At 36.5% G+C, this 26,655-nt stretch overlaps 2 protein-coding genes across 2 annotated transcripts in view; one reads left to right on the top strand and one right to left on the bottom strand.

Moving 5' to 3' along the window:
- Positions 1–2,974, top strand: part of SLC5A1 (solute carrier family 5 member 1) — a 73,361-nt gene extending 70,387 nt beyond the window's left edge. Inside the window, exon 15 of the mRNA XM_030292174.2 lies at positions 747–2,974. Within this exon, the coding sequence (XP_030148034.1) occupies positions 747–964 (218 nt within the window). The 3' untranslated portion in view covers positions 965–2,974. The remainder of the gene's footprint in view (positions 1–746) is intronic.
- An 18,401-nt stretch (positions 2,975–21,375) lies between these two features.
- Positions 21,376–26,655, bottom strand: part of LOC115528404 (solute carrier family 5 member 4) — a 45,059-nt gene continuing 39,779 nt past the window's right edge. Inside the window, exons 14-15 of the mRNA XM_030336502.1 lie at positions 24,918–25,020; positions 21,376–21,590 (exon numbers count right to left, since the gene is read on the bottom strand). Coding sequence (XP_030192362.1) covers positions 21,376–21,590; positions 24,918–25,020 — 318 coding nt within the window. The remainder of the gene's footprint in view (positions 21,591–24,917; positions 25,021–26,655) is intronic.

Raw genomic sequence — 26,655 nt, forward strand, 5'->3', positions numbered from 1 at the left:
GAAAACACAGTGTGCTTGATTTCATATCTAGTGAGCCATGGATCTGGGATTCTAATCCAGGTCTATATATCTCCAGTGTCACACACTGGCTCAGAGGAGAGAATCAGTTCCCTTGGTGGGCATCTGCTTTGAATGACAGGGCCAGTTAGGTGGTTTGATTCAGCAGTGTTTATATGCAAGAGCAGACATTAAGCCCTGGAAGTGTTGATTGTTGCTGCCCTGTATCAGGGAGTATTCAGACCAATTATTACCACATGGCTGGATATGTTGTAAAACTTTGGAACTTTCAGGTGTAGCCAATATGCTCTTGAGTCATGCCAGTCTCACTGCTTTCCAGTGATGTGGTAAACAGATATGAGCTTATGTGTTTCAGAGGTGGGTTTCCATATTGTTCATATGTCATATTTCCAAGCCCATTGTTAACACTTTTTCTCACAAAGTATTATTTCCTGCTTGATTATGACTTGCCTAAATCAAAATTTATTTTAATTGGCCTGATAGAGATAAAACATAATTTATTTGATCATAAAGATGTAGAATTCATCTATTACCATCATCTTATAATTAATAAGTTCACTTAAACATTTGTACCATTTCCTTTCCTGCAAACAAGAAAATTGGGAAATGTCTGTAGAATGGTAGATGTTCCATTTCATGACATCTCCCCTGAAACCTTTCCCTGTGCCTCCTGCTTCTATATCCAATCATCTCTCTCTCTCTCTCTTTTTATCTTTCCCCTGACACAGAAGTTCCTGAGGAGAAAAAAGGATGTTTCAGGCGAGCCTATGACCTGTTTTGTGGCCTGGACCAACAGAAGGGCCCCAAGATGACAAAGGAAGAGGAGGCGGCAATGAAGCTGAAGATGACAGACACCTCTGAGAAGCCTTTGTGGAGAACAATAGTTAATATCAATGGCATCATCCTGCTTGCTGTGGCTGTTTTCTGCCATGCATTTTTTGCCTGAGCCTTGCCTTCTGCTATAGGCTGTGTTTGGGAAGGCCAGACTTTTACTCTGCCTCCTTTAGTACCATTCTGTGGTATTAAAGTAAACCAGCCAGTTGTAAATTTTGCCCAAATGATAAATGTGTATAGGTGTAATTGCAGGTTAGCTGAAGAAAAATCATTAATTTGCTCTTAACTTATGTTATTTGAGGCCAGTGTGATATTGTCAGCTGTACATATTAGAGCTGCAGAAGGAAAGTCCAACTCAGTCGTGTCCAGGAAAAGATGGACTAAGAAAGAGAAGCTCTGCAATGTCTGATGCAAATTTGTCTCAGGTAGATTCAGTGTGTCAATGTTGTGATCCTTGAATATTATTACTTTAAGAGCTGTGGTCTCCCTGGTTCATGCCACTTTCCCTATATGACCTTCCCCTCATTTTTTTTCCTTTTTTTTCCACTCATTTTTTTTTAAGAGAAAAATTTTCCCTCTCACATCCCTGTCAAGTTTTTTCTTGGCACAAGGAAATCAATCTGATAAACTGATGAATGCATGGAAGCTGAAGCTGGGAGCTTGATCAAGTCCCTGCCCTTGGTGTTTTCTCTTTGAAGGGAAGGCTTAGGGATGGCAGGACTTACCCCAAAGGGAAGGACCCAGGAACTAGTCTCAGGCATGTGGGGAAAGTGGATAATCTTGAGTCAAGGGATTTTCTGGTTTTTTTTTTTTTAAGATGTCCATTGTGAGTTCCTCATGTTTGAGATTTGACTTATTTTGTCATTTCCTGTATCTGGAATGTCTTAGGCACTCAGTAATGCTTATGGATTGAATGGATGATTTGGGAATTTATTTATAAATACTTGCTTTATTTTTACATAAGCCTGGCCCTTGGTTAAACATTGTGTGTGTGTGTGTGTGTGTGTGTGTGTGTGGCTGCACAAAGTACACACTCTGATGACTTTCATCAATTGGAATACATTTTCCAGAGGCCACTCTTCCTTATGGTGCAGATGTTGACATATGAGCTTAGAAGCTGATCTATGTCACAGAATAGAGCAATTATACCTTTTGGGACATCCGTCATCTCAAATAAGCCACACTCTCTTGAAACATGTAAACAATTAACCCAATATTCTCTTCCCCATGAGTAAATGTGACCACAGCCCTTCTTTTTTGGGGTGTCTTGGTTGGTGATCATCCACTGACCAAAGTTAGGGTAGGTGGTCTCTGTCCTGAGTGGTAGCACTCAACACTTTTAGCTGACAGGAGTGTATTTCTTGTTGAACCTGTTTCCTAGGAAGAAGTGTTTAAAATGTAATTTAAATATAATTAATTAAATTTAATTCTTTTAGTCCCACCTGTGAAATCTCAATTATGTTGTAGTATGTACTCTTTGAAGTTAAGAAAAATCATGATGTTAGTATTGCCTGATTTCAAACTAGCTTAGGAAAGAGCTGGGATCTGAGGTGCTGTGGAACTGAGGTGCTGTGGAACAGCTCCTAGGTGTAAAAATGGTTCAACAGGCAACGGGATATCTTGTTCTTGTGGAAGGAAGGGCACTATTTGATGCACCCTCATATTGGCTTTAAGTGAGGCAGAGAAGAGGGGAACATGGGGAATTTCACATGTCTGGCATTACCCAGCAGACTCAGTTTCATATGGAGTTTGTGGTATGATGATAAAGGGATGATAAAGGGAGAGGATTGGGATGATAAAGGGAGAGGATTGAAAGCCAGTGGATGAAGTGGGCACAACGTATCTAGTTTGTCCTAGATTCAGTTTCTGGCATTGTCAATGATTCACTGTGTATATTGTGATAAATTATTTTGTCTTAACTGTGTATTTTTCTGTTTGAAAAATGGGGACCTTGGTGCTTATAGCATCTACCTACCTCCTCTGGGTGTGACTAGGTCACTTTGTAAAGGGGATGACAGATACATACATGAAAGATACCAAGCAGATGTTATATTAAACAACATTTGTCCCATAAATTAAAATGTATTACTTTGATAATAATACAAACATAAAAAAAACTGTAACATCAGGTTTTCTGTTTTCTAGATATTCTAAAGAAATACTACGTGGAGAGCTTTAGTTGGCACAAGATGTGGATTAGGAAAAAGGAGCCAAGACAGTTGAAAATAGAATCTAGCAACTTGAATAAAAGGTAGCAAAGGAGATGATTTCAACTTCAAAACATCTAGTAAACATGAGGTAACTACTTTCAATACATAATGTCTTTTTAGGAGAGACTAAATCATGTGGGTAACCAAGGGCCAGTAAGTGATAAATTGTGCTAGAATAATTTCAGGAGTATAGACAACTATTTTTTATTTCAAATGAAAGATGAGTATTTGGGGACAGAGTGACTTCTTGTTATGGTCAGTTTATAGAACTGGAAAATCAGGTCCAACCAGGCAAAAAAAAATTCTTTAAATTTAGATCACTATTTTAAAAAGAATATACCCAAATGAAAAGACAGGCCTCCTTCCCTGCAGAGTGAATTTAGTCTGGGGGCCTTTGATTTACCTGGGAGCATTGCTTACTTTTATGTAATTGAGTCAGGCATTGGTGTTCACTTAGAGAAATTTCTACCTTTGGAAGTCACTGGAACCTACTCTTCCCTGATGTGGGAATCACCATCTCCTAAAAGATGCATTGCAGCTTGTCCTTCTTTACAAAAGAAAACCATGGGAGAGAAACATGTGCAGTTAGTTGGTGAAGAGAAGTTTCTTAACTTTCCTCCCAATCTAGCCCTAAGGAAACTCCTTCTAACCTTCGAATTGAATTTTGGTAAATGAAATTATTTGAATGAGGTACCATTGCCTTAATGTATTGGTAATATGGAATTAGAGAGCTGTGGATGAGGTTAATGGCACTATTGTTGCTTGGCTGGCACTGGGAGGTTCAGGTGAGTGTTGCTTAGTTTCAGAGCTCCATATTGAATTCCTGACCAAGTCAGCTTTTGTAATCCTAAGAGCAATTCAAAGAATACGTAATTTATACAATTCATCCCCTGCTTGAAAAACTGGTGACAATTGCCCACCTGATATAAGTTCTGGCAGCATGTACATAGGCATTTAGGAATCAGATAAAGAGTTTAGAGTAGTGATTATCAAAATAGCTTATATAAGAATCCCTGGGAGGGTTCATTAAAACATAGATTATTGGGGCTACTTCCAGAGTTTCTGATTTAGTAGGTCTGAAGTGGGGGCCTGAGAATTTGCATTTCTAACAAGTTCCCAGATGATTTTGATGCTACTGGTCTGTGGACCACATTTTGAAAACAGTTTACTTAGAGTTAATTCCAACTTAGAGTTAATTTCCAAAGGGGATTCATTTCATCAGCAAGGTAGAACTGAAAAAGCCTCTTTCCCAGGCTTTATTTTGAGATTTTTATTGATGTATTAGGGCAAAAACTCTTTTCTGAAACCAAAGTTGTGTGGGTATGGCTGAGGCACATTACAATGCCAAGGTACAGAAACCACTCTTTCTTACCTTTAAGACCTACCTGCTTAATTCTTGTCTCCTCCCTAGATGCCAAGGCTTGACACTTTACCAGCTTGACTTTTATTTTATTTTATATTTCACACTCATCATGTACCATATACATGTTGTCCCTGAAACTTATTTTCACAGGTAGAATATTTTGCAGATGGTGGGGAGAGGCACGAGGGGAAAAAGCACTAACATTTATTGGGCATCTTGTATGGGCCAGACCTTGTAGGTAGTCTCAAATGACCCCACCTAATCTTTACAACAGTTCCATGAAGTAATTTGAAGGAAACTGCAGTTTAGAGACTTAGGGACTTATCCAGGGACATTCAATGGACCTTGGTGGTCACGGCCTAGGGGTTGACAGTCTCCTTTCCCTGCCACAGAATTTCCCAAGGCAACCTTCCAATGGTAATACAATGTTTCTCCTTGAATTCTGAATATCCTGGAATGGGGTGGGATGTGGACAAGTCAGGGCACCAACATCTATTGAGCACGTACTTATTTATATTAACAAATGTTATAAATTTATAACACTTGAACCTGTGAGTTAAGCATTTCTATTTCTGTTTTCAGATGAACAGTGAAGGTTCAGGGAAGTTGATTGTTTTGTTCATGATGGGTCTGTCTCTAGAAACTGTACTCCTAGTTTTGGTTTAGATGGATATCTCCTCCTGACCAAATAGTGACAGGAATATATCTTTTCTGTCAAAGTGGCTTCTGTTCTTCCATGAGGGCTCTTTCAAGACTCTCAGGATATGGATAATGATGTTTTCTAGTTGTTAGGAACCAAGTAAAGTAGAGAGTGTGTATAAAGGGATTAATAGTCAGGCTGGTTTAAGAAGCAGATCCAGAGTTCCTGTTATCTCAAAAATTCAAAATTAAGAGAAATATGGAATGCTATGTCTAAAAACCCCTTATCTAAAGCTCAGCATCTTGGTTAGAAACTGAAGCTGCTTCTCTGTCAGCACATGACTCAGAGCATCCAGGGATGAGTGAGATATTTTATTCTCACTTATATAATTTCAAATAGCCAAGTTTCTCAGTCTATAATTATAAAAAAGGCATTTTCAGCACCATATCCTTGATGTGAGTTAACACAAGCTCTTTTTACAGGTTCACACTCCTTGTCTCTCATTTTCATATGCCAGCTCTGACCACTTCAGGGCCAGTGTCCTCACTCCAGAGTTCTAGTTCTTAAATACTGCACTATACTGTCTACCCAAAGATGTTGAAAAGGAAAATTTAACTTGTGGAAATAGAATACTTGGAGGATGGGCTAAATGGCAGAATGGTCAGAACTGAACTTAGTGGATAGAAATATGAAGCCCAGGAATTATCCTAAAATGTATTAAAAAGAGGCAAAGTGATAGAAACAGTGAAATAAAACTTGAAAGATATGACCTGGGCAGTCTAACATCCATCTCACCAAAGGGCCAGAAAAAGAGAAAGGTAGAACATGAAGAGAGAAAGTGATACAAAGAAAGCCAGAAATTGATAGCCAGACTATTCAAGGGATTTATGTGACTCAACTGAAAAAGACAGGAGGAAACCATTAGGAGAAAGATGGACAAAGAATATAAAAAGTCTTCAAAGAGAAATAAATCAGGATGACATCATAAAAATGGTGACACCAGCAAAATTGTGGAGTGGGTCACTCTAAGCTTTCACCTCCATTGAACAATGAACAGAAACTGTCAGAACCAATTTTTGGAGAACTCAGGAAAATAGTCAAAAGTTTATAGCAACCAAACAAGCACTGAATCAAGAAAAAGACATTACCAAATGTTGACTATAAACAAAATAATGACTGTCGCTCTCCCTCTTGTGTGGTGACAGTCTTAAAGGAGCAGCAGTCATAAAGTGTCACTCTTAAAGTGGGGGCAGCTGTGTTCCCCGTGTAAAACCATTTCCTTGGTTCCAGGGGAGCAGAGAAGACCACATTCACAAATAATTGTGTATGCCTGTTCTAACCTGTCTGGGGGATACCTGAAGAACTGACACAATGTGCTCCCCTCTATTTCACCTAACTCTGAACTCAGACTGGAAAAGCTTGAAAACACTGCAAGCCAAATTAACAAGCTTCAGACACCTAAGATTATAGTCAAAACCTACAATAGACTGCCTTAGGCAAAATCTAGAGTAAGTGTCTTTGGGAAATCAGAACATCTGAAAGCAACTATATATACTGGGGAATTTGGAAAGCAATGTGCATGACCAGGTCAAGACACATGCTCAGAAAAGACCTGAGAAGACTCTGGGCTTTCATCTTGGTCTGATTCCCAGGCTTAGTGCAAACCTGGCTAGGTGTTAAAGGAGGGCCCCAGGACAGAGTTAGTTTGCAAAGACTGAGAGGGCTTCTGGAATTCAAGGAAATTTCTATCAAAACAGCAGCTGAACAAAAGCTAAGGATTAGAGACTCCTGTGACTACATTGACAATGTAGTCTTTCCAGTTATAGTTCAGAAAGGTCACTACTACAACATTTAACAACCAATAAATGAGCAAAGCCAGGGAAGGGGAAGAATCTGATTTCCCGAGTTACCATATTATAGTAGTCAAATGTTTAGTTTTCACAAAAGAAGCCATAAGACATACAAAAAAACCTTGGAAAGTGTGACCCATTCAAAGGAAAAAAATAAATGCCTTCCGTGAGGAAGTCCAGATGTCAGAATTATATCATCTATAAGCTTTAAAACAACTGCCTTAAATATACTCAAAGAACTAAAGGAAGACATGAACAACAACAAAAAATACCTAAAGGAAATCAGGAAAACAATGTGTGAACAAAATAAGAAGATCAATTAAGGAATAGGAATTATAAAAAGAAACTAAATGGAAATTCTGAAAATCACAGTAGCCAAACCGAAATCTTTTCCAGCCTTTGGGGCACTGCGTGAAGGACCCATTTTGTTTTCATCCTATCTAAAGACCCACAAAACTGAGAGGTGTAGAGATAGCTAAGAACAAGGAAGAAAAGCAAAAGCTGCCAGTATCAGGCATGCTGTTGTAGCAACCGTGGTACCCAGTGACCTCGTCTGCATAGAACCTCAGCAGCTTTTCCCATTGCATGGCCAGCACAGCTGCCATGGACTTCCTGCAGATTTCACCAGTTTTTGCCCTGCTGGTATTCATGTTTGCTGATGCCAGCCACCTGGGTCTCTCCTGGCTCCCTCCACCCACCCACCTCACCCCCACTGGAGTCCAGGACTCACACTGGGCAGCCAGCATAGTCCTCTGTGACTCCACACAAGTGCAGGCTGTCAGTCTAGACCCTTTCAGATGATCCTTACTACCATGTGTGCACTTGGGGCTAGCTCCTCCCTTCCCCAGCTGTGTATCTGCATGCCATTGGCCTGACACCCATCACCTGCCTCCACTGCTGTGTACACATCTGTGGGAAGATCCTGGAGCCACAGAATGGCTTGCTAATAGCCAGGACTCTCTCAGCTGATTGCAGGCCTGAATCAGGTCCTGTCTTCTATCACTGGCCTGCAGCAGTGGGCTTACCTACAGCTTACCTAATGGCAGCTAACCCCTCCATCTGTGCACCTGCCCACCCCCAGTTTGACTTGACACCAGCTTTCACTTGCATGTGACCATAATAAAACCTAGAAGTCACAGTAGAATAGGTGAGTAACTAGGGCTTTCACGGCTGCCAGTGTATTTATGCTTTTTGCTTTTAATATAAATGGATTAAATTCTCCAATCAAAAGACATAGAGTGTCTAACTGGATAAAGACCAAGACCTAAATATATTCTGCCTATAAGAGACACACTTCAACTTGAAGGACACACATAGGTTCAAAGTGAAGGGAAAAACCATTCTATCAAGTGGAAACCAAAAGAAAGCAGGGGTAGCTATACTCATATCAAATAGACTTTAAGTCAAAAACTGTAATAAGAGACAAAGAAATTCATTATATAAAGATAAACAAGTCAATTTATCAAAAGAATACAACAATTGTAGATCTAAAGGGAAGATGGCGGTGGAGTAGGAGGACCCTAGGATTGTCTTGTCCCACAAACACAACTAGATAACTATCAAATCATCCTAAATACCCCATTAATCAACCTGAAGACTGACAGAACAAACTCCACAACTGAAGGGAGAGAAGAGGCCACATTGAAGAAAATAGGAAGTACAGAGACATGGTTTAGGGAGAAATAGGTCATGGGTGCTGCAGAGGTGAGGGAGCCATGGTTCATGGAGAAGGGTGAGAGAGAGTAGAGCACTCAGGGGGCTGCACAAGGAGAATATTTCTCCAAAGCCATTGGATTTGAAAATAAGAGGGGCTGAGTTTTGTAAGTTCTTGCAACCAGTGGGGCTTAAACCCTGGGGTTTTAAAGGTCAATAAGTTTGTCTAGGACAGAGAGAGGGCAGGCAAAAACCAGGGGCAAATGATGTGGAAACAGGGATTTGAAGAATGCCTAGGGCACACAGGAGTTAGATTATTTTCTCTTCTTGGAGTGCTTCCATGAGAGGCAGCATTCATGGAGGGACACCTCTCTGGGAACAAAGGAGCTGGCCAGCACCATTTCCCTCCCCTGGCCCTCGGAATAAACACAGAGCCACCTGTGGGAAGCAGCACAGCCCCAACACAGGTTGCCTAACTTGCTTAAACCAAGCCCCCCTCACCCTCCACTGCCCATGCTCTGGCTTGACTGTCCTTCTCAGTCAAGCTTGCCTCAATCTCAGTCAAACTTTCCTCAGTCTCAGTGTGGTGGCCCCTCCCCCAGAAAACCAGCACAAACCCTTGCCAACACCATGTCTTCCAACCAGAGAGTTCTGCAGGGCTTCAGTTCTAGTGGAGGTAGTAGCAGGTCTCATTTCACAAGCAGACCAGAGCACATCTAGTTAAAACTCACTACATTCAGTCCAGAGACAAAAATGCCCACAGCAGGCAAGGAGAGTCTCTTAGAAAAGTAACCCGAAGGATAAAGTAACCAAAACACAACAGCAGAGTGCACACAGCACACAGTACAGATATTTACTGAAGCACCAGGCCCTGAACACTACATGATCTCTCCTTCATAAAGCCATTACCTTCAGGACCAGGAAACATAACTGGCTTTTCTAACACACAGAAGGCAGAAACTTAGACAAGATGAAAAAACAATATATGACCATAGCCAGAGATCTAAGCAAAGCAGATATAAGTAACACACATGATGGAGAATTTAAAGCAAAAATCATAAGGATACTCACTGGGCTTGAGACAATAGAAGACATCAGGGAGGCCCTCACCACAGAGATAAAAGTGTTAAAAATAAGAATCAATCAGAGATGAAGAATGCAATAAATGAGATTGGAAGCAGGATTAATGCAATGAACATTAGACTGGAAGAAGCAGAGGAATGAATTATTTATTTAGAAGACAAAATAATAGAAAATAATAAAGCTGAACAAAAGAGAAAAAGAAGAATTATGCAAGATGAGAATAGGCTTAAGGAACTCAGTGACTCCATTGACTATGATAACATTCATATTATAGAGATCACAGAAGAGAGAAAAGGGGACAGAAAAGTTATTTGAAGAAATGATAGCTGAAAACTTCCTTATCTGGGGAAGAAAACAGACATCCAGATCCAGGAGGCGCAGAGAACTCCTATCAAAATCAACAAAAGCAAGACAACACCAAGACATTGTGATTAAATTTGCAAAAAGTAGTGATAAAGAAAAAAATCTTAAAAGTGGGAAGACAAAAGAAATCCTTCACTTACAAAAGAAGACCCATAAGTCTAGCAGGAGATTTTCAACAGAAACTTGGCAGGCCAGAGGGAGTGGCATGGTATGTTCAAAGTGCTGAATGGGGAAAATCCGCAGGCAATAATACTCTATCCAGCAAGACTATCATTCAGAATGGAAGGAAAGATAAAGAGTTTCCCCAACAAACAAAAACTAAAGGAGTTCATGACCGCTAAATCAGCCCTGCAAGAAATATTAAAGGGGACTCTGAGTAGAAAGGAAAGAGCAAAAGTGACAAAGACAAGGAAGGATCAGAGAAAATATCCAGAAACAACAATAGAATGATAATAAAGTCGGTCAGAGAAAAAAATACCATATTATTTCACTCTTATGTGGAATTCAAGAAACAAACAAGTAAAGGGCAAAAAGACAGAGAGGCAAATGAATAAACAGACTCTTAACTATAGAGAAACAAACTGATGGTTACCAGAGGGGAAGTAGGTGAGGGGATGGGTTAAATAGGTGATGGGGAATAAGGAGTGCACTTTTTGTGATGAGCAACAAATGTTGTATTAAAGTGTCAAATCACTTTATTGTACACCTGACACTAATATTATACTGTATGTTAACTAACTAGAATTTAAATAAACATTTTAAAATAAGAGAGAATATAATAACTGTAAATATACACACACCCAACATTGGAACACATAAATATATTAAGCAAATACTAACAGATCTGAGGGAATAATCAACAAAAATACAATAATAGTAGAGGACTTCAATACCCCACTTCCAACAATGGATAGATCATATAGACTAAAAATCAATAAGGAAACATGGGACTTGAATAACAGTTTAGACCAAATGGACTTAAGAGACATATATAGAACGCCATCCAACAGCAGCAGAATATACATTCTTCTCAAGTGCACATGAAACATTCTCTGGGATAAATCACATGTTAAGTCACAAAAATGAGTTGTAGCTATTTTAAAAAGATTGAAATTATTGAATCACTATCTTTTCCTACAAAAATGGAATGAAACTAGAAATCAGTAACAGGTGGAAAATTGGAAAATTCACAAATAGGAGGAAATGAAACAACACATTCCTGAACTACCAATGGATCAAAGATATAATCAAAGGGAAATTAAAAAAAAATCTTAAATGAAAATGGAAACACAATATACCAAAACTTATGGGATGCAGCAAAAGCAGGGCAAAGAGGAAAGTTTATAAATGCCTACAATAAGAAAAAAGTAATATCTCAAATAATCAATCTAATTTTACACCCCAAAGAACCAGAAAAACACGAACAAAGTTAGTAGAAGGATGGAGGTCAGAGGAGAAATAAATGAAATAGAGAATAGAAAAACAATAGAAAAGATCAATAAAATTAAGTGTTGATTTTTTGAAGAGAAAGCAAAACTGACAAACCTTTAGCTAGACTTACAAAGAAAAAAAGAGATAACTCAAATAAAATAATAACAGAAATAGGAGATATTAAAATTTATACCACAGAAATACAAAGGATCATAAGCCACTACTATGAACAATTATATGCCAACGAATTTGACAGCCTAGAAGAAATTAATAAACTCCTAGAAATATACAACCTACTAAGTCTGAATCATAAAGAGTAATTTACTTGTTATAGGTAACAAGTAAGGAGATTGAGCAATAACAAGGAGATTTAATCAGTAACCAAAAACCTTCCAACAAAGAAAAGTTCAGAACCAGATGGCTTCCTGTGTGAATTCTACCAAATATTTAAAAAAGAATTAATGCCAATTCTTCTCAAACTCTTGCAAGAGGTCGAAGAGGAGGGAACACTCCTACATAAGACCAGCATTATCCTGATGCCAAAGCCAAATAAAGACACTACAAGAAAAGCAAACTACAGGCCAACATCACTGATGAATATAGTTTCAAAAATTCTCAGCAAAATACTAGCAAATTGAACTCAATAGTACACTAAAAAGATCATATCCTTTTAGTGGGATTTATTCCTGGATGCAAGGATGGTTCAACACACATAAGCCTATAAATGTGATACATTACATTAATAGAATGAAGACAAAAATCATATGATCATCTCAATATACGTAGAAAATGCATTTAAAAAAATTCAACATTATTTCATGAAAAAAATCTCTCAGAGTATAAAGCACCATCTATGACAAGCCCATAGCTAACATTATACTGAATAGTGAAAGTTTGAAGCTTTTTCTCTAAGATCAGGGACAAAATAAGGGTTTCTCCCCTCACCACTCCTATTGAACATAGTACTGAAAGTTCTAGCGAGAGTATTTAGGTGAGAAATAGAAATAAAAGTCATGCAGATTGGAAAGGAAGAGATAAATATATTTTTGTTTGCTGATGACATTATTTTGTATATAGAAAATTTGAAAGACTCCTCCAAAATACTCTTAGGCCTAACAAAAAATCTAGTAAAAGTTTAAGGATAGAAAATCAAGATACAAAATCAGTTGTATTTGTACACAGTAACAATAAACTGTGTACAATAAACAATAAATCTGAAAAAGAAATAAAGAAAATAATATCATTTATGACAGCATCAAAACAATATAATAGGGATAAATTTAACCAAAAAGTGAAAGATCTATCCACCAAAAACTGTAAGACACTGATGAAATAAATTGAAAAAGATGCAAATAAGTGGAAAGATATCTTATGCCCATAGATCAGAAAAATTAATATTTTACTCAAAATTTTACCCAAAATATTATACTACCAAAGCAACCTATGTTTCACCGCAATCTCTATCACAGTTCCAATGGCATTTTTCTTTCTTTTTTAAATATATTTTATTTATTTTTAAATTCACATCAAAGTTAGTTAGCATATAGTATAACAATGATTTCAGGAGTAGATTCCAGTGATTTATCTCCTATGTATAATACCCAGTGCTCATCCCAACAAGTGTCTTTCTTAATGCCCCTTGCCCATTTAGCCCATCCTCCCCTCCCCAAACCCTCCAGCAACCCTCTGTTTGTTCTCTATATTTGAGTCTCTTATGTTTTGTCTCCTTCTCTGTTTTTATATTATTTTTGCTTCCCTTCCCTTATATTCATCTGTTTTGCATCTTAAATTCCTCATATGAGTGAAGTCATATATTTATCTTTCACTAATTTCACGTAGCATAGAACCCTCTAGTTCCATCCATGTAGTTGCAAATGGCAAGACTTCATTCTTTTTGATTGCCAAGTAATACTCCATTGTGCATGTGTGTGTACACACACACATACATACATACCACATCTTCTTTATCCATTCATCTATCAATGGAGATTTAGGCTCTTTCCATACTTTGGCTATTGTTGATAGCACTACTATAAACATTGAGGTGCATGTGCCCCTTTGAAACAGCACGCCTGTATCCCTTGGATAAATACCTAGTAGTGCAATTGCTGGGTCATAGGGAGTTCTATTTTTAATTTTTTGAGGAACCTCCATACTGTTTTCCGGAGTGGCTGCACCACTTGGCATTTCCACTAGCAGTGCAAAAGAGATCCTCTTTCTTTGCATCCTCACCAACATCTGTTGTTCCCTGAGTTGTTAATTGTAGCCATTCTGACTGGTGTGAAGTGGTATCTCATTGTGGTTTTAATTTGTATTTCCCTGATGATGAGTGATTGAGCATTTTTCATGTGTCTGTTCATCATCTGGGTGTATTTTTTGAAGAAGTGTCTATTCATGTCTTTTGCCCATTTCTTCACTGGATTATTTGTTTTTTGGGTGTTGAGTTTGTAAGTTCTCTGTAGATTTTGGATACTAACCCTTTATCTGATATGTCATTTGCAAATATCTTCTCCCATTCAGTTGGTTGTCTTTTAGTTTTGCTGATTGTTTCCTTCACTGTGCAGTTTTTTTTTTTATCTTGATAAGGTCTCAGTAGTTCATTTTTGCTTTTGTTTCCCTTGCCTCCTGAGACATATTGAGTAAGAAGTTGCTGCGGCTGAAGTCAAAGAGGTTTTTGCCTGCTTTCTCCTTGAGGATTTTGATGGCTTCCTCTCTTACATTTATGTCTTTCATCCATTTTGAGTTTATTTTTGTGCATGGTGTAAGAAAGTGGTCCAGGTTCATTTTTCTGCATGTTGCTGTCCAGTTTTCCCAGCACCATTGCTGAAGAGACTGTCTTTATTCCACTGGATATTCTTTCCTGCTTTGTCAAAGATACATTTGTCGGTCAATTTCTGGGTTTTCTATTCTGTTCCATTGATCTGAGTGTCTGTTTTTTGTGCCATATTGTCTTGATGGTTACAGCTTTGTAATATAGCTTGAAGTCCAGGATTGTGATGCCTCCTGCTTTGGTTTTCTTTTTCAAGATTGCTCTGGCTATTTGGGGTTGCATACAAATTTTAGGATTGTTTGTTCTAGCTCTGTGAAGAATGCTGGTGTTATTTTGATAGGGATTGCATTGAATATGTAGATTGCTTTGGGTAGTATTGACATTTTAACAATATTTGTTCTTCCAATCCAGGAGCATGGAATCTTTTACCATTTTTTTTTTTGTGTCTTCTTCAATTTCTCTCACAAGCTTTCTATAGTTTTCAGTGTATGGACTTTTTACCTCTCTGGTTAGATTTATCCCTAAGTATTTTATGTTTTTTTGTGTATATGGGGTCGATTCCTTGATTTCTCTTTCTGTCGCTTCATTATTGGTGTATAGGAATGCAACAAATTTCTGTGCATTGATTTTACATCCCGTGACTTTGCTGAATTCATGGATCAGTTCTAGCAGTCTTTTGGTAGAACCTTTTGGGTTTTCCACATAGAGTATCATGTCATCTGCGAAGAGTGTAAGTTTGACTACCTCTGTGCCAATTTGGATGCCTTTTATTACTCTGCGTTGTCTGATTGCTGAGGCTGACTTCCAATACTATGTTGAATAACAGTGGTGAGAGTGGACATCCCTGTCTTGTTCCTGACCTTAGGGGGAAAGCTCTCAGTTTTTCCCCAGTTGAGGATGATATTAGCAGTGGGTCTTTCATTTATGGCTTTTATGATCTTAAGGTATATCTTTATATCCCTACTTTCTTGAGGGTTTTTATCACGAAAGGATGCTGTATTTTGTCAAATGCTTTCTCTGCATCTATTGAGAGGATCATATGGTTCTTGTCCTTTCTTTTATTGATGTGATGTATCACATTGATTATTTTGTAGATATTGAACAAGCCCTACATTCCAGGTATGAATCCCACTTGGTTGTGGTGAATAATTATTATTTTTAAATTTTTTTTAATGTTTATTTTATTTTTTGAGACAGAGAGAGAGCATGAACGGGGGAGGGTCAGAGAGAGAGGGAGACACAAAATCTGAAACAGGCTCCAGGCTCTGAGTTGTCAGCACAGAGCCCAATGCGGGGCTCAAACTCATGGACCACAGTCATGACCTGAGCCGAAGTTGGACGCTCAACCGACTGGCCACCCAGGCGCCCCAGTAATTCTTTTAATGTATTGTTGGATCCGGTTGGCTAGTGTCTTGAGGATTTTTGCATCCATGTTCATCAGGGAAATTGGTTTGTATTTCTCTTTTTTAGTGAGGTCTTTGTCTGGTTTTGGAATCAAGGTAATGCTGGTTTCATAGAATGTGCTTGGATGTTTTCCTTCCATTTCTATTTTCTGGAACAGCTTCAAAAGAATAGGTGTTAACTCTTCTTTAAATGTATTGTAGAATTCCCCTGGAATGTCATCTGGCCCTGGACTCTTGTTTTTTGGGAGACTTTTGATTACTAATTCTATTTCTTTACTGATTATGGGTCTGTTCAAATTTTCTATTTCTTCTTATTTCAGTTTTTGTAGTTTATATGTTTCTAGGAATTTGTCCATTTCTTCCATATTGCCCAATTGCATATAATTGCTCATACTGTTCTCTTATTATTATTTGTATTTCTGCTGTGTTGGTTGTGATCTCTCCTCTTTCATTCTTGATTTTATTTATTTGGGTTCTTGATTTCATTCTTGATTTTATTTATTTCCTTTTTCTTTTTTTTTTATCAAACTGGCTATTGGTTTATCAATTTTGTCAATTCTTTCAAAGAACCAGTTCCTGGTTTCATTGATCTATTCTACTGTTTTTGTTGTTGTTGTTTGTTTGTTTGTTTTGATAGCATTGATTTCTGCTCTAATCTTTATTATTTCATGTTTTCAGCTGTTTTTGGGTTTTATTTGCTGTCCTTTTTCCATCTCTTTAAGGTTTAAGGTTAGGTTGTGTATCTGAGACCTTTCTTCCTTCTTTAGGAAGGCCTGGATAGCTATATACTTACCTCTTATGACTGCCTTTGTTGCTATCCTCAAATCAGTTTTCTAGGTGTGCAAGATGACAAGATGGTTTGATGTTGATCTGGCTGCATTTCAGGGATGAGAGATGCAAGAAAAACTTCCATGATGTTCCACCATCTTGGCCCCCTCCCCAATGGCATTTTTCATACAAATAGAGTAAATAATGCTAAAATTCATATGGAAACACAAAAGACCCTGAATAGCCAAAGAAACTTTGAGCAAGAAGAACAAAGCTAGAAACTTCACACTTCCAGATTTCAAGCTACCATAAAGCTATAGTAATCAGAACAGTATGGTACTAGTATAAACACAGAACAGAGATAAATTAAACAGGATTGAGAGCCCAGAAATAAACCGATGCATAAATAGTCAACTAATATTTGTTGAGGGAGCCAAGAATATTCACTTGGGGAAAAATGGTCTTTTCAATAAATGGTGCTGGGAAAATTGGATATCCACATGCAAAAGAATGAAATTTGACTCTTGTTACAGCACTCACAAAAACTAACTCAAAATGGATTAAGGACTTAAATATAAGGCCTGAAACCATAGAACTCCTAGAAGAAAACAGGAAAAACCTCCTTGACATTGATCTTGGAAATGATATTTTGGATATGATACCTAAAGCACAAGAAAAAAGCCAAAACCCAGTGGGACCACATTAAACTAAAACTGTTTACTTTTGCACAGCAAGAGAAACAATAAACAAAATGAAAAGACAGCCTGTGGAATGAAAGAAAATTTTATAAATCTTTTGTCTGATTAGCAGTTAACATTCCAAAATACAAGGAACTCATACAACTCACTAGCAAAAACCCAAACAATCCAGTTAAAAAAAATAGCAGAGGACTTGAACAGACATTTTTCCAAAGAACACATACATATGGCCAACACGTACATGAAGTTACCCAACAACACTAATCATCAAGGAAACACAAGTCAAAACCACAATGAGATATTGGTCAAAACTGTTAGAATGGCTATGAAAGAGATGAGATAATAAATTCTGGCAATGATACGGGGAAAATGGAACCCTTGTGCACTGCTAGTGGGAATATAAATTGGTCCAGCCACATGGAAAATATATGGAGGTTCCTAAAAAAATTAAAAATAGAATTATCATATGACCCCAAAATCCCACTTCTGAGTATATATCTGAAGAAGATGAAATCACTATCTTGAGGGGCACTTGGGTGGCTCAGTTGGTTGAGTAGCTGATTTCAGTTCAGGTCACGATCTCATGATAACACTTTACATCTTAAACTTACACAGTATTATATATTGTTTTTATCTGAATAAAGCTGGAAAAAAGTTTTTAATTTTGTTGTAGTCTAATGTATCGGTTTTTCTCTTATGTTCAGTATTTCAATGTCCTCTCTATAAAGACATTATCTGTTCCAAGGACACAAAAATATTCTTTTATACTTTTTTAGATTTCTTATGGTTTTAGTTTTTATATTTAGGGCTGTGATTTGAATGAAATTACTTTTTGCATGTAGTGTGAAGCAGTTGTCAGTGTTCTTTATTTCAAGACAGTAATTCAATGATTCATTTAAAGAAAGAAAACCCATTATTAACTCAATACGTTTTTGTTAAAGTTCAACACCTGTTTGTGATTTTAAAACAACCTCTTAGCAAATTGGGAATTAAAAAGAACTTCCTTAATATAATAAGATAAAATTTTATAAACCTAAATAATTCTTATTGATTTCACATTAGAAGAGCTCCATTTAAATCAAGGATAAACAAACATCACTTACCAAAGGAGTAAATCTCTTGGAATAATTTGTGAAAATAGCTTCCTTGGGCATGTACTTATTGACCATCGTAGACTGCTTTCTAGACTATCAGAATTACATGACATGCAGAGAAGCCCAACTCTGTATCTTTCCTTCCAGATACAGTGCCACAATCAGGCTTGTTAGCTGTCTTCTCATTTATTTATGGGAGTTCTTTCTTTTTCTTGTGTTGCAATGTCTTTTTGGCTCCATATGTTAACTTCTGTTTGGACTACCTTCTGATATAAAAAATTCAACGATTTGTTTAGTTAAATCGATTGTTTAGTTTCTAGGTTTCCTGTTTTGCTTTAGAATGTTTCCCATCAAAAACCACCAGATAGGGGCGCCTGGGTGGCGAAGTCGGTTAAGCGTCCGACTTCAGCCAGGTCACGATCTCGCGCTCCGTGAGTTCGAGCCCCGCGTCAGGCTCTGGGCTGATGGCTCAGAGCCTGGAGCCTGCTTCCGATTCTGTGTCTCCCTCTCTCTCTGCCCCTCCCCCGTTCATGCTCTGTCTCTCTCTGTCCCAAAAATAAATAAACGTTGAAAAAAAAAATTTAAAAACCACCAGATGGAAAACCAGAAAAAGGTTATAAATAGGCAACTCACTGAAGTGAAAATATATGATTAATTAGAGCTTCTATAAGATTTTTTACTAGCCAGACTGATCAGGAATTTTTCAAAAAGCAACAACTTTTTGCACTACTTAGCCTACTCATTCCCTGTTGTTGATAGGAATGTGAATTGCTTCAAAATTTGAAAGTTATTTGCCAATATCTATTAAAATATAAATAACTATCTCAATTGCTCAATTATATTACTTTGAGGATTCTGTCTTATAAAATCATCAGTGGGGATCTATGTATAAGGGTAATTATTGCAACATTATTTGTGGTGGAAAAGATATTTAGAATATTTAGGATATCCATCCAAAGGGGACATTGTTAAGGAAATAGAATGCATTTAATGTAATGTTATTAGGCAGAAATTAAAATGAATTCTTGTGATTTACATTAGTTGGGTTTAATTAAGTCCACCACATATTATAAAGAGAGAAAAATAAATTGCAAAATAGAGTAGGGTGCGACAACATTCTTTACAGCATAACAAAACAGTGACAAAAAACTCCCAAAGGACAAAGTAAGCCACTGAGAATAAGCCACAAAACCCAGAAGCTATAAGGAAAAGATGAATATATCTTACTAAATAAAAATTAGAGCTTCTGTATACTCAAGAACAGCATAAAATTAAAAGGCAAGACTTCAAGAAAAAATATTTGCAATTCAAATGCAAATAATAAGTATATAGACTAAAGAATGTCTATAAATGAATTAGAAAATTGGTAAAATATATCAAGAAATTCACAGAAGAAAAAAACACAAATAGCTAACAAATATGTGTAAATACATAAAATCTCATTAAGTGGAGAAACATAAATTTAAAAAATTAAATTATTTTTCACTCATCAAATGGACAAAAATGAATTAAGATTGATAACATACTCTGTAATTAAGGGTGTGAATAAATAGGAATTTTCATACACTGATGGTGAGAATATAAATTGGTGAATCATTTTTGGAACATAACTTTTGAATATTTATCAAATTATTAAATGTTCATACCCCTTGTTCCAGTATTCCTTTCCTAAGAATCACTTATTAAAGAAAACAAAGCTGTTAATGTACCAAAAGATGAATATACAGGTACATATGGTAGAGTATCATTGATAATAGCAAACAATTGAAAACAACATGCATGGTTTTCAGTAGAAAAATGGTCAAGTTGTGGCAAATGATTTCATGGAATAATGTGCAACTATTAAAAAGGAGCTGTACCCATATGTATTAACAGGCAAAGATCTCCAAGATAAATTTTATATGGCAAAGCCAGTCACAGTACAACATATAGAATAAGATTGCAGAGTGTGAAAATATGTGTAAAAATAGAAAAATTACTTTAACATATGCTCTAAACTATTAACAGTTACTCTTCTGTAAAGTTAGTGGGAGTAGATGGGAGTGATAGATTGTCAGTGGAGAGTATTACATTTAATTCTACAGAACAAAGAATTGTTTGAATTTTGTAGCAATATGATAGATCTTTCTTTTTTTTTTCAATATATGAAGTTTATTGTCAAACTGGTTTCCATACAACACCCAGTGCTCATCCCAAAAGGTGCCCTCCTCAATACCCATCACCCACCCTCCGCTCCCTCCCACCCCCTATCAACCCTCAGTTTGTTCTCAGTTTTTAAGAGTCTCTTATGCTTTGGCTCTCTTCCACTCAAACCTTTGATACATGTTTCTTATGCAATTTTCTAAAAACATTTTAATGTGCTGATTTACTTCTAAAAAGGTGTGTTTTAAAACTACATATAATTCTACAAAAAGATAACTGTCATTCAGAATGTCAAAATAACACAGAAATACAGAGAAATATATATTCCCAAATAACAATGTCAATAAACAAATTAATGTTAGTATATGAAATTAGATTGTGGTAATTGTTGAATAACTCTGTGAATATTCTAAAATACACTGAATTGTACACTGTAAGTAGGTGCATTTTATGGTATGTGAATTACATTTTTATAAAGTAGCTTAAGAAATCCATGGCTTAATATGCTAACATTTATTGGGATGGTTTTATTTAAGACATAAGGTAATAATTTCCAGTAAATTCATAAAAATATTTACAACAGACATTTCTAGCTCACCTCCCCTCAACTCTTAGGAAATATTCCTATTTTCCTTGAGGTCAGTGAAGTGGAGAGGAAAAGGTCACTGTTTTATAGATGAGGAGGTTACTATGTGATGCAGAGTTGGGAGAGGCATTCCTTCTACATGGAAATCTCGGGAATAGAAAGCAAATGTAAGGTAGGGAAATCTACCTGGTGAGCTATAAAAAAGTTTAGACACAATGCTTCTAGTTTACACAAAAATATAGAGTCAGCTCCCTGGCTTTCGAAATTATCAACTCTTTTTTTAATTGACACAAAAGAACAACAAAAACTAAAAATCAGGTCTATAGTCTAGTCATCTCATATAATAAAATTACCCACTGCTTCATCCCTTTTGAAATTATCTCCCTTCTGAAACACAACAAACTCTAAAAGCGAAAAAATCAATAAAATTATCCTTTGCTTAATAAATATTTAGTGGCTTAGATAGAGTTCAGGCAAAATACCCATGGACAAAGACAGCCACTGCCAGGAGAAGAATGGCATTGACATTCACTATAGCCCTCCATAAAGGCTTCTCAGATGTGTCTGTCAACTTCTTTTTCTGGGCTTCTTCCTCCTCTCTGCTCAACTTGGGGCTTTTCTTCTGCAAACCGCAGAATAAGTCATAAGCCTTCTTGAGACATCCGTGAGGTTCCTCAGGATTATCTGAAACAAAGAAAGATAAGTGAATGATCACAAAACATGGGAAATAATATCCCTGCCAATGTAGTACAGATGACTGTAAAGAATGATTACAATCACTTTTTTTTAAGTTTTTTTTTTGTATGTTTTCACCCTTATGTGGATCCTGAGAAACTTAACAGAAACCCATGGGGGAGGGGAAGGAAAAAAAAAAAGAAAAAAAAGAGGTTAGAGTGGGAGAGAGAGCCAAAGCATAAGAGACTCTTAAAAACTGAGAACAAACTGAGGGTTGATGGGGGGTGGGAGGGAGGGGAGGGTAGGTGATGGGCATTGAAGAGGGCATCTTTTAGGATGAGCACTGGGTGTTGTATGGAAACTAATTTGACAATAAGTTTCATATAATAAAAAAAAAAACAGTGATACATAAAAACTTAAGAAAAACTTAAAAAAAAACTTAAAAAACTTACAAACACTTTTAAGTGTTGGAAGAATCTCTGAGAAAAATATAGATAACTTTGATTATATAACAATAGAAAACTTTTGCATGACTTATGTCAATACAATACAACACAATACAACAAAGTAAAAATACAATAAACAAAGTAAAAACAAGTGACAAACTGAGGAAAAATATTTGCATCTTATACTACAAAGGGTTTAATATCCTTAATGTACAATGGGCTTTTGAAGTAGAGAATAAAAGACTACCAACAACTCCATGCAGACATATATACATACATCAATAAACAGTTCTTAAATTTACTCAAAAAAGAGAAATTTGAAAAAAAATAACATTGAAATACTACTACTCATTTATCCGTGACAACAATTAAAAAGTTTCACAATGGGATGCCTGGGTGGCTCAGTTGGTTAAGCATCTGACTTTGGCTCAGGTCATGATCTCACAGTTCATGGGCTCAAGCCCCACGTCAGGCTCTGTGCTGACAGCTCAGAGCCTGGAGCCTGCTTTGGATTCTTTGTCTCCATCTCTCTCTGCCCCTTGCCTTCTCGTGCTCTGTCTCTCTCTCTCTCTCTCTCTCTCTCTGTGTCTCAAAAAATAAATAAAACATTAAAAAAAAGTTTCACAATATACTATGTTAGTCTGTGTGGAAGCAGGTACTCTCACACATTGTTGCTAGGAAAGCATGGTTCAACTCTCATGGAAAGGAATTTGGCAGTGTACAGCAAAATTGCATTGGCATTAGCCCTTTGACCCCAAACTCAAACTTCTCAAAGTCTGTCCCGAAGGTAAATTGGCAAAAATACAAAAGCTCTAAGTACAACGCTATTTATGCATTAGAAAATTTAAAACATACTTCCAAGTTCAAATTTCCATGAAAAACCATAATGAATGTAAGACTATTCTTATAAATGAATGGTAAAGAAAATTCTACAAAATAAAAGAAGTGAGATGTAGTAAAAACATCACTCTGAGGAAAATGTGTAGCCTTACTTATTTACATTATAAAAGAAGGGAGACTGAAAATTAATGAAATAATATTCAATTTAAGTTAGAAAAAAATAACAATAAACCCAAATAAAGTAAATGGAAGGGTATACAAATGAGACAGAAAGTAATAAAATAGAAAAGAAGGATAACAATAGAGAAAAATAACAAAGTCCAAGTTGGTCCTTTAAGAGAAATAAAATAGGCTAGTCTTTAGTGAAATTTATCAAGAAAAAAGAGACATCATAAATAATCACATAAAGAATAAAAGGGAAGGCATAACTACAGAGGTAGTAGGGATAGAAAAGCCAATAAATAGTATAAATAACTTCATGTAATTATATTTAAAGTGTGTACTAAATAGACACAATCCTAGGAAACATAATTTTCCCAAACTGATTAACCAAGAAATGGAACCTTTAATAGCTCTATAGGCATTGATTAAACACAGATTTAATCAGTTTGAAAGTCTCTCTCTCTCTCTCTCTCTCTCTCTCTCTCACACACACACACACACACACACACACACACTCACCAGCCCCCCTAATGCCTAATGCTGTTATTGGCAAAATACCAAAATTTTGATGCAGGTATCATTCCACTGTTATTGAAATATCTCCAATTCATTCTAGGAGAACACTAAGACCTATTTTTGGGAGAGAGAGAGAGAGAGAGAGAGCAGTAGAGGAAGAAAGAGAGAATCTTAAGCAGGCTCCATGCCCAGTGTGGAGCTCAGCGTGGAGCCCAGTGCAGAGCCCAGTGTGGGGCTCCATCCCATAACCCTGAGATCATGACCTGAGCCAAAATCCGGAGTCGGACACTTAACTGACTGAGCCACCTAAATGCCCCAAGAACACTATGATCTTAATACCAAAACCAGATAAAGTACAAAAAAGGAAAACTATGTAGTCCAGTCTTACTCAGGAATACTGATATAAAAATCCAAAAGCAGTAGAAGGCATTTATCCTTCCTTCAAGTTGAAGATCCCAAGCCAAATCAAATGAAACAATTAGTGTGGAGTTCCAGACAACATATCCTGAAGTGGTAAACTTTGTCAATGGTTTTAAAAATTCCAGGTAGGGGCGCCTGGGTGGCTCAGTCGGTTGAGCATCCAACTTTGGCTCAGGTCATGATCTCACGGTTCATAGGTTTGAGCCCCACATCAGGCTCTCTGCTGTCATTACAGAGCCTGCTTCAGATCCTCTGTCTCCCTCTCTGTCTCTGCCCCTCCCCACTAGTGTGTGCTCTATCTCTCTCTCTGTCTCTCTCTCTCTTTGTGTGTTTCTCAAAAATAAAATAAAATAAGTTAAAAAAATGCCAGGTAAACAAAGAGCTATGGGGGTGGATGCTAGAGAAGTTTCAATGAAGGCAATGGAATTAGAACCTAGTGTCAAAGAATAGGCAACTTTTTCTCTCTCAGAGAGGAAGTAGAAATATTCTAAGAGCTTGGTATACATGGCGGGAAGGTGAAGAAATCTGCCTGGCTGGAATGGATGGTATATTGGAGAGAATAGTAAGAAAAAAAAGTTGAAGAAAAAGGTAGGACTAGATGCTAGATGCTTAATCACTATCAATCAAGATTGATTTGTTGAACATTTAATATGTGACTAGGAATAGGAGACACTGGATTGATTTTCATGTTAGAGCTGGTACACAGTTCCATGGATAAATGATGGTTGAATGGACAGACAGACTGATGGACAGGTGGATGAATGGGGATATTTCATTTGTAATGAATTATCTTAGCTTTGGGGAAGATAAGATTTTAAAGTTTCAGTTTACCATAAATCTAACAGCTTTTTCAGAAACTGAATTTAGTGGCATTAAAAAAATAAAGCAAACATGAAACCAGTTCAGGTACACAGAATTTCTACATGAAAACCAAATGTAAACCAGATATTACCTTCATCAACATCATTATCAACTTCCTCATGTCTTTTCTCTTCTGCATCTAAATCAATTCGTTCCTCTGTACTATTCCGAAGAGCCCAGCACAGACGATACAGCTACACAAAGACCATAGACAAGCACATTAGTGATGGAGCAAATGTTTAAATAATACGATGGTACATTCATTTATTGTATAGTGCAAGAAAATCAAATGACATTACATAGTATATGTATAGTCTTCTACCACACAAATTCACAAAAACACACTAACCATTTAAAATTATTTGTTTTTAACTCTTCCAGTAGTTATTAAACACTCGTAAGTAATATTCCTTAAATTTCTTTAACCTTTATTCATTTTTGAGAGACAGAGAGAGACAGAGCATGAGCGGGGTAGGGGCAGAGAGAGAGGAAGACACAGAATCTGAAGCAGGCTCCAGGCTCTGAGCTGTCAGCATAGAGCCTGACGCAGGGCTCGAACCCACAAACCGTGAGGTGATTGAACCACCCAGGTGCCCCATCTTAAGCAATATTCTTAAAACTCTTACTTCTGGATTTATAATTTCATAAAAGTCAAATATTTATCTAACTTACATATACCTCTGCTTCACTCATTGTCCTTATCATTCAGCTGTTATTAGTTGCATTATTATTACTTTCAGTTTGTCTAGTGGGTACCTTTGTAACTTTTAAAATATCTTCTTTAGCTCCATTTCTGGATCCATCATGTTTAGATAATATCTATGTACTACTAAGTTATGATAACAATTTGTGCCCTTATACATCCATTTTCCAGCCAACCTCCAAGCTTTTGTCAACTGTATCATTATTTTAAAACTGTTATAAGCTTTATAGAATTTAATTGTTTTCTGCAAATATGATTAATATTTCCATGCATCCCCTGAGATTTCTTTTTACTGCACAGCTAGGTTAGATCCACAACACTACTCATGACCTTCTCTGACAGGACTATTGATATTTATCAGTTGATTTTGAAAATTCAAACCTCACAGTATATTTAGGAAACATAAACATAAATTAGATAAATGGTCTTATTGGTCCTTTAGACACATTTAAAAAATCAATAATAAATTATATTATTTTTATTGCCATAAAAAGCTTAATATTTATATTTCCTTGAAAAATATAACATATTTTCTAGTGTTTTTTTTTTTTTTTCATTCAACTCCCAATATTCAACACAAATATTTCATTATGACTTCTGGTGACATGTCTTTAGAAAAGTAATTTGAACCATTCTGTGTTTCAGGTTTCCCCATCCACAAATAATATTTACTACTTTCTAAAGGAATATGCAAATAAATATTGCTTCAAAGATCGAGTGATACATGCAAAATAAATAAAAGTTATACATGTTAGTAATACATTCAAACAGTGTTAGTATATAAGCAGTATTTAAGTTAAAAAAATGACTAATATTTGCTGGTCTTCTATAATGTTTCCCCCAGAGATACCTTTTATTGAAAGTTTGTGGTGTATATGCTTTAAGGTATTTTTTCCATTGTTAGACAAATATATATATATATATATATATATATATACACATTTTGTGTGTGTGTTTTATTTTCAAAAAGTGATATTATATAATACTATATTCTGCAATCATTTTTTCCCCACTTACTCATGTCATGGACATTTAAAAAGGAAATGATTGAGCTCCTCAGGTTTTTGAACAGATGCATAATATTTAGTGTACTATTATTGTGTATCCATTCCACTAGCAATGGAAA

The sequence above is a fragment of the Lynx canadensis genome, chromosome D3, assembly GCF_007474595.2.
Source record: "Lynx canadensis isolate LIC74 chromosome D3, mLynCan4.pri.v2, whole genome shotgun sequence".
Taxonomy (NCBI): domain Eukaryota; kingdom Metazoa; phylum Chordata; class Mammalia; order Carnivora; family Felidae; genus Lynx; species Lynx canadensis.